General features: G+C 22.8%; 1 protein-coding gene across 1 annotated transcript; it reads left to right on the top strand.

Moving 5' to 3' along the window:
• Nucleotides 1-535, top strand: LOC114176026 (zinc finger A20 and AN1 domain-containing stress-associated protein 7-like). The gene has a single exon (XM_028060920.1). The coding sequence runs from the start codon at nt 1-3 to the stop codon at nt 448-450; it is 450 nt and encodes a 149-aa protein (XP_027916721.1). The 3' UTR covers nt 451-535.
• The last annotated feature ends 9,234 nt before the right edge of the window (nt 536-9,769 follow it).

The raw sequence follows: 9,769 nt of genomic DNA on the forward strand, positions 1-9,769 counted from the left end.
ATGGGTTCTCAACAGAACTACGGCGCCAGCTACCCCACTTCGGAGCCCAAACTCTGCGCCAATAACTGCGGTTTCTTCGGCACTCCCGAAAACGGAAACTTCTGTTCTAAATGCTACAAGCAACTTTGTGTCCAGGTGCCGCCTTCTGCAATAAACTCTCTCTTACGTCTCTCCGCGCCTCCAGCGCTTCCTGACGCGGCAAAGCCATCCTCTTCGGCGGAGCAGTCGCCGCCGTGCGCGGCTGAGCCTTCCAAACCTAAGAATCGGTGTGGGTGTTGCAACAGAAAAGTGGGTTTAACCGGGTTCGTGTGCAAGTGTGGGACCACCTTCTGCGGGGTGCACCGTTACCCGGAGAAGCACCAGTGCACCTATGACTTCAAAACTGCGGGGCGTGAAGCGATTTCTAAGGAAAATCCTACGATAAAGGGTGAGAAGGTTCAACGGTTTTAGGTTCTTCTAGGGTTAGTGTTCTTTTATATTGACCCAACTTATGGGTGTGGTCTTTGTAATATTTAGTGCAAGATTTATATGCCGTTCGTTAGATATAAATTTGCATAAAAATTACAGAGAATGGGTTTTTAATTTATAGGGATAAGTCATATATCAGTCATACTATTTCAATAAAAGAATCGTTTTCATGTTAACTTCTTTGGTTTGGATTATGAAAAGTGAAAGTCATGTATGGGAATTGGAATTGTGCTAAGTGGTGTGCACTGTAACGATTTTTAATTAAAACTTTAGAATTTGAAAGTCATACGTTGCAATATGAATTTGTTGATGCTGAAGTTATTGCCTCCTAACAAATTGAAAAATAAAATTAGAAATCGTGGCATTGATTTTTTTAAAAGGGTAAGGATTTTAATAGAAAAAAACAAGGGTGCTTGCAAATGCTTTTAGATTTTAAATGCTTTTTTGCAATTTAAAAATGATATTTTCCAACAAATAAAACCATCTTCTCTTCCAATGAAGACGGGCATAAAATTATTCAAAAAGACTTGCTTTACATAAATCCCTCTTCAGAACTCGTGAACTAAGAATTCTCCGCTCGATATGGCTTAGGAATTAATGAATTTTTTTACAATAAATTAATATTATCAGTTAACCTCAAAGTTTTGTTATATTATTATTAAATTAAACAATGGTGTTTTATTTGTTAATTTTTTTTTTCAATTTAATCTTATTTTTGAATTTTGGAATCGAAAAATCTAATTAAAAGTTATATGTTACCAAAATAATAACTAATAATTTATTATTAACATTTTTTTTTCTTTTGAAAGTTAAAAAAGTTTGTTATTAAAATAAATTTAGTTTTTTTTTCATTTAGAAATAAAATTATATTTTTCAAAAATATTATATCCAATTTACTTTATGTAAGACTTATATTGAATTTTTTAAAGTATGTATAGTTTTAAAGATGTTTTGCAGCATATTTATAGTTTTCATCTTTTTTTATCTTACTTTCGTACCGTTTTATATCTATCAAAGTTTTTTAAGTAACTAAATTTATTTTAGATTTCACCATATTTTAAAAGCAATTAAATTCGTATATGCTAGAAAAACAAATTGTGATTCACTATAATGATTTTGAATTTCATTTTCTAATTGAAGGTGGCTAGTTTAGAATGCGATTTCTAGTTTTCATATTGAAATCGAAACTCGTCTGGAGGACACACGGCTTAGGCATAAACTGATTCGCGTGGTTAACACACTACTTATCCAATGACTCGTCATAAATTTAAAACCGGTTAATTCTCATAATCTTTATGTAATTCTGCACCAAATGGAGCTGGGTAAAAAACATGATATATTCGTATTAAAACTTGAGTTTTACATTAATATTTTGTTACTTTTACGAATGTGTGATCAAAATTTGCATGAGAAAAAACAAATATAAAATATAAAGCGTATCTGAAAATTAGATCTAATTCCATTGTTGGTTTTTTTTTTTTTAATTTAAAATGTATTAATCGTTTATGATTTGAAGGTAGCCTAAGTGGTGCTAAAAAGAATTATATTTTTATATTTGTTGGGATTGAAGTTTAAGAACAAAAATAAATAAATCTAAGGATCTTAACAAAGAGAAGTAAAATAAATAAAATAAGACGAAGTTTAACTTCTTTATCCATTATAGATTGTTTTAGAACTCTTCTCTCTATTTTAATTTTTTTGGCATTTTTCGTTAGGAATGATGCAACAGGAAAATAACTTCTTAAAGCGGAAATTTATAAATAGGAGCAAAAATTTAAATAAAAGTACATTACTTTTTCGTACAAATTTTTTAGACAAAAAACTGCAAATACTTTTTGTTTTTATACTATATTTGCAAACAAATTTGTAAAATTTTATGTTATTATCTTCTTAATATTACTCGCCACATGAGACTTTAATGAATATGCATCTTAAAAACATATCTTCCCTCTATCAAGACTTGTTGGCAATTTTCATACGAAAACTAATCGACATTTGAGGTGAAATCCATCACCAATATCACATCGACAAGTTAGATCCAACTATAAATGTATTAACAAAGTCACTTAACACAAAAAATATAATCAAGACTAACCTCTTTCTAAAGACATAACATATTTTAGATCAGAAACTCAACTATACTACTGTTAAAGACCTACAATACTTAACAAAAAATATTAGTATTCAACATGCAATTTTTCTAACAAAAACCGCAAACCTTCCTACAAATTTGTGTAGATAAACTTGCAAACTTTTCTCATAAATTTTTTTGATGACAACTCTGCAAATTCTTATTCTATGACTTTTTGTGAATAAAACTGCAAATCTTGCTGTGTAATATTTTGTGAATCAAACTACAAACTCTATAAATTTTTTGTAGACAAAATGCAAACCCTTATCATACACCTAACTACCCAACCAAGTCCTTCATACCAAAAAGACATGTTAATTTATGGTTGCAACTCCAAAACAACTATTTACTTTATAGCATTTTTTTGTTGTTTTCTGGTTCATATATACTTTTTTTATAAACATACCCGAGAGACCACCATTTTTTAATTTCTTTTAACTGTCAAATTACATATAAATGTTTATAATATCATGAAATTTACATTAATTAAAATTGAAATCAGAAATCAATTAATATATATATATATATATAACATAATATTTTACTTACATTTATATTTTAATATAATTTGAGTCATTCAAAATATATCTTAATCAAAATTTATAGTATTTCTATTCACAAACCGGAGGTCTTTGGGATTTTTTTTTTTAAATTGACTATTATTCTAAGACTTTTTTATCATATTCCCTTGATATACATAAGACAATGAGAGTGAATGATGTAAATACATTTTTAGTTTCATAATCTATTTTTAATGTATCAATATAAATAAATTTCTTATCTTTTGTGCAATTTATAAATTTATTATATTTTTTTTTTCATTTATATAACACGAATCATTATACACATCATTACAGGAAATTTGTTTTTTTTGAAGAAAATTATTTTAAGTAAAAGGTTATGTTATTTAACTCCATCTCAATTTAACTTGAATAAAAACTTAATAACGGTTTTCTTAGTCTTGATGTCCACTCACTGTTGTTTTTTTGTTAAGGTCTTCGATATGTTTATTTAAAATGGAATATTATTCTAAAACAAATTATTGGTTTTTTTATGAAAATAGTATAATTTTTGTATAAAAATTGCCAATATGGGCATATTTTAGAAAAGTACGTAAATGGTAAAATCTTATATTTAAATACGACTATAGTTTATAAAAATATGAAGTTGTATTTCGCTAACACGATCTTGTATTTTATAACAAAAGTCGTCACTTTTGTCCGCGGCTTCATTTTTTTAACTGATATATTTATATATATATATATATATATATATATATATAATTTTAATTAATGGAAAGTAGTAGTTTCAGCACAAGACTTTCTTTTTCATTCTAACCTGTTTTAAACATGAACTTTGCGTACCGAGTTGATGTTTGTTTGTGTGTTTATTAAAAGAGATTTAGAAGTTGAGAAAAAAATAATAAATATTTTTAAGTTTATTTCTGAGTTTTAAATACAATCAATGTGAAAAATGATTTATAGGTTTAGAAATCAATATGTATGTAAAAAATATAAATAGTAGACTTTGTAAAAATACAAGGTTCAAGAATGTGATAAAAATATAAAGTAGACTTTCTAAAATATAGAGGACATGCAAGAATATGTAGAGTAGACTCACTAAAAATACAAATCAATGTATAAATATACTCGTCTAATGTGTATTGTTGACTCATTTAATCAATGCATTGACAAACTCGTCTAATATGTGTTGTTAGACTTGTTTAATCAATATATGGATACACTCGTCTAATATGTATTGCTAAACTTATCTAATGAGTGTATAGACAAACTCATCTAATGCATATTGATAGACTTATGTAATCAGTGTATGGACAAAGTTGTCTAATGTGTTTGCGAGACTCGTTTGTTCAGTATATGAACATATTCGTCTAATGTGTATTGTTAGACTCATCTAATCAATATATGGAATGACTCATCTCTAATAATTTTTGTTAATTATCCGATTAGTGTATTGATATACTCATCTAATGTATATTGTTAGGTCCGTCTAATATTTTTTTGTTATACTCGTTTAATCAATGTAAGAACATACTCATTTAATTCATCTAATTAGTGAATGAAGAAATTTGTCTAATGTATATTAATATACTCATGAAATTTATGTATGAAAAGATTTGTCTAATGTACATTGTTAGAGTCGTCTAATTAATATATGAATGACTAATGTGTTTCTAAACACATCTAATCAATACATCAACATACTCGACTAATATGCACTACTAAACTATGGACATACTCGTATAACATGTATTGTTGGACTTGTCTATTCAGTTTATAGTCAGACTCGTATAATGTGTATTGCAAGATTCATCTAATGAATGAGTGGACAGACTTGTCTAATGTGTAATAATAGTCTCATGTAATTTGTGTATGGATAGACTTGTCTAATGTATATTATTAGACTTGTCTAATTAGTGTATAAATATACTCATGTAGTGTTTGTTGCTAAATTTGTTTAATTGGTGTATGAACATAGTCGTCTAATCAATGTATGTGAAGACTCATTTGATGTGTATTGCAATAGTTATTTAATTAGTGAATGGACAGACTCGTCTAATGTTTTAATAGAGTTCTATAATTTGTGTGTGGACAAACTTGTGCAATGTATATTATTTGACTCGTCTTATCAGTATATGAACAAATTCAACTAATGGTATTCTTAAACACGTTTAATGGGTATTCCTTTAATCAATATGTGGAATGATTTGTCTAATATTTTACACTATGCTCATTTAGTGATTGTATCGACAGACTCATGAACAATTAGTTTATTTTTTACTTTATGTTTCAGTATTGTTAAAGTCACAAGCTTAGATAATTTAAAGTTAAAAATAGTAAAAAATAATTCAATGAATATAAAACAAAATATATAATATTAAGAAATGTAATCTTTTTATTATAAATATATATTTTAAATCTTTGAAATGAACTATTAAGTATAACTTTTTCATTTATTTTGTTAAAAATATAATTAATTAAAATCTCATACAAAGTATATATAAATATAATTCATGCTTATTTATAACTTATTAAATAATATCAGTTTAATTTTACTTAATGAAGAAAATTCAACAATAAAATTTTTTATATAATAATTTCAATATAAAAAGATAAATATAATCTTTTATTAACAATTTTTTGAAAGATAAAATTATTACATGACAATTTTGTTGTATGACATTAAGTATTATTAATAAATATATATTATTTTTTAAATAATATTCTTTTAAGAAATAAAAGTTAAATATATTTGTTTAAATTAAATTTTATTATATGACTAAATATTTAGAAATAATAAAAAGAAAAATTTAAAAATGAAAAAAATAGTACGCAAAAGAGAGATAATACTATAAATATAATTTATTCTTCAATAATTTATTAACTGACCAAATAATTAAAAATCATGAAAAATATTGAAAATGAAAAAAAAAGTACATTTAAAATATAAGTTACTCTTTAATAATAAATATATTAAAAATACGTTAAAAAAATTAATAACGGCTAAAATGTTTTTGAAGACACCTATTAAAATAAGTAATTATTTATTTATTTTAAAGTCAACAAACTTTTAAAATAATATCTAAGGATGCTTATCATGAATTAAATCGATTAACAAAAGAATTTCAATTTTAGACATAATTGTAGTTTCAGAGACTATTAATAATTTTTAAGAACTAAAATAATAATTTAATAGATATTAAATGACATAATTGAAATATATTTATATTTTTACCGTAAATCAGTTTAAAATCAAAATCAAATAGATAAAAGAATAAAATAACTCTTCAAATAGACAATTGTTTATATGATGGTATGAACAATTTGTATTATTAATAAATATATATTATTTTTAAAATATTGTTATTTTAAGAAGAAACTAAAATATTTTTCTAAATTTTATTTAAAAAAATGACCAAATAATTAGAAAACAAAAAAGAATAAAATTAAATATGAAGCAATACTATAGAAATCAGTAATTTAAATATAGGTCATTCTTTAATGATTTATTAAATGACCTATTATTAAGTATAGACAAATTAGTTTAAAAATCAAATAAATGGATAGAAAATATAATAAATTCTATGCACATGTGACAACAAAATAAATATAAATAGAAAAAATAAAAAATAAATTAAATAGATAAAAATGTAAAAAAAATTCATGTATATGTGATAGAAAAATAAATAAAAATAAAAAAGAAATTAAAAAAAATAAAATGACTAAAAAACTAACTTTTAGGACACTTGAGAACAAATAGAATAGCTAATGTAATAATTTTGGTAATATGTTTTTTCTTAATATATAATATAATAGATAGATAATAGATATGAAACAACAAAATAAATATAAATAAAAAAGATATTAAAAAAGTAAATTATTAAAAGACTAACTTTTAGGACACTTGTCAACAAAATAGTATAGGCAATGCAGTAATTTTGGTAGTATGTTTTTTTCTTAAGGATAGAGATAGTTTAACTCATTTTTTTTTATCCACTTTTAACCCACTCCTTCAATTATCATTAGATCATCTATTTTGATTCTTTCAAGTGATATGATGTGATGATCTAATGGTGATTGAGGTGGTGGATTAAAAGTGAGTCAAAAAAAGTGGATTAAAGTATCATTGTTCTTTTCTTAATATATAATATAATAGATAGATAATAGATACGAGACAATAAAATAAATATAAGTAAAAAATAAATTAAAAAGGTAAAATGACTAAAAACTAACTTTTAAGACACTTATCAACAAAATAAAATAGGTAATGTAGTAATTTTGATAATATTTTCTTTTCTTAATATATCTTTGTATATTAAATTATTTCTTAGTTACTGAACTTTTTTTTTGTTTTTTTTGTTTTCTTAATTTTTATTCTATCATATATTTTTATTTTGAGATATTTTCTAATAACTTGATTAATATATTGAAAATAATGTTTTAAGTTTTTTTCCTTTTTTTTAAACTTATGTTTATTTAATTTTAATTAATATTATTAATACTTTATTATATCTTAAACATTTGTTAGTTTAATTAATTTAAGATCTAATTATATTTAATAATATCGCTTCAAAGTTGAATATATAATTGTAAAGATAATTTATATTATTAATATTTGAATATATAAATTTAAGACTCGTTTAATGGTCTAATAGGATAAACCATATTAGAATAACATTTGTAAGATAAAAATTAGATAAATATTGAACATATATAATTTAATGTTCATTGTAGTATAAATTGAATAATGATATATATAGTGATGCCAATGAGAAAGCTGTTATTAATAATAATAATAATAATAATAATAATAATAATAATAATAATAATAATAATAATAATAATAATAATAATAATAAGAATAAGAATAAGAATAAGAATAAGAATAAGAATATATAATAGTGATGAAAGCAAAATGATATCTATCATCTATAACAATATATAAAGAGATATCTTCTTTTGTGTTCACATCTCGTTATTTCAATTTTATCCTTAATTATTTTAAAAATTAATTATTTTATAAATAATTTATCTTTAACTATTATTTTAAAAACTTCTTTTGTCTTAAACTATTATTTTAAATACTTCTTTTGTGTACATATTTTATTTTTATAATTTTACATTTAACAACTATTTTAAAAATTAATTACATATTTTTATTTATCTTAATTTTTTTGAAAATTAAAAAATGAATACCCGCGCGACAACTCCTGTATCCACATTTTTTTTTCAGTTTTAACCTTAGTTATTATTTTAAAAATTATTTTATAAATAATTTATCTTTAACCACTATTAAAAAACTCATATTTCCTATCAATTTTTGTTTTACTTTTTTTGTAGGAAATACTTTCAATTATAAAAAAAATTATAAGAAATTGCTGTCAATTTTTTTTGCAACATATTTTGTATAAAACACTTTTCGCATCAAATTTTGTAGGAAATGCTTACGAATTTTATAATTTTGTAGAAAATAATTATCCACGAAGGAATTACCTACCAATTAAGATTCTTTAAAAGAATAGAAGAAAAAAAAATCTTTTTTTACAATTTCTTTTAACAAATTTATAAGAAAAATTTCATATAATATAAGATTTTTTAATATAGAACTATTATTTTATAAACCTCTTTTTTGTCTTTATTAATTATTTTAGAAACAATATATTATTTTTTCAATTTTACTTATTATTTTATAAATAATTTACTTTTAATGATTATTCAAACGACCATTTATATATATATATATATATATATATATATATATATATATACACACTAGCGTAAACACATCATAACAAAATAACCATTGATATATAAAGAAGAAAAAAAAAATAGAGATACCTGATCTTATAAAAAACTGGTAAAAGTAACGGTCAATTTTTAAAAATTTAATAAATTATTGTATATAAAGGGTAAAATTGGTATTTTAAAATGTAGACACAAAAAAGAAATCTTCTTTATTTATTAATATATATATATATATATATATATATATATATATATATATATATATATATATATATATATATATATATATATATATATATATATATATATATATATATATATATATATACGGCAATAATTGTGTTTTCGCGGATAATAATTATAATAGGATAGTATGAAAATAGGAGAAAAATTGATCTCACTTTAACGGTATTATTTTTCAAATCTACTCTTTTCTGTATCAGAACTACTCTTCATATATACAAAGGTAAGGATAAGATAAATAAAAAAAACATCTTCAACACCAAACAATCAATATAAAATAATATAATAGTAATCTTATTTTAGCTTAATCACTAAATATATTTTTGAAGAATATCCTAAGGTAATACTTATAAAATATCAAATTAAGGAAAAAATGATAAAATAATAATTTATTTTTAAAAAAAATTACATGTGGGATAACTTATTCCCCCAGAAAAGAAATACAACTAAAAGAAATATATTTAAAAGTAAACCTATATTTTTATAAATCATAGATATGGTATCATATATATTTCATATAAATAAATACGGGGCAGTTATTGATTGATTAATCAAAATAAGATATGAGTACACATATTGACGTGATCTTTTAATCCAGATTGCAAAACTTATCAAATTTGTATTATATTAAAAGGTAATCGCGGTCTTTATATATGTCACA

The sequence above is a fragment of the Vigna unguiculata genome, chromosome 3, assembly GCF_004118075.2.
Source record: "Vigna unguiculata cultivar IT97K-499-35 chromosome 3, ASM411807v1, whole genome shotgun sequence".
NCBI classification, from domain to species: Eukaryota; Viridiplantae; Streptophyta; class Magnoliopsida; order Fabales; family Fabaceae; genus Vigna; species Vigna unguiculata.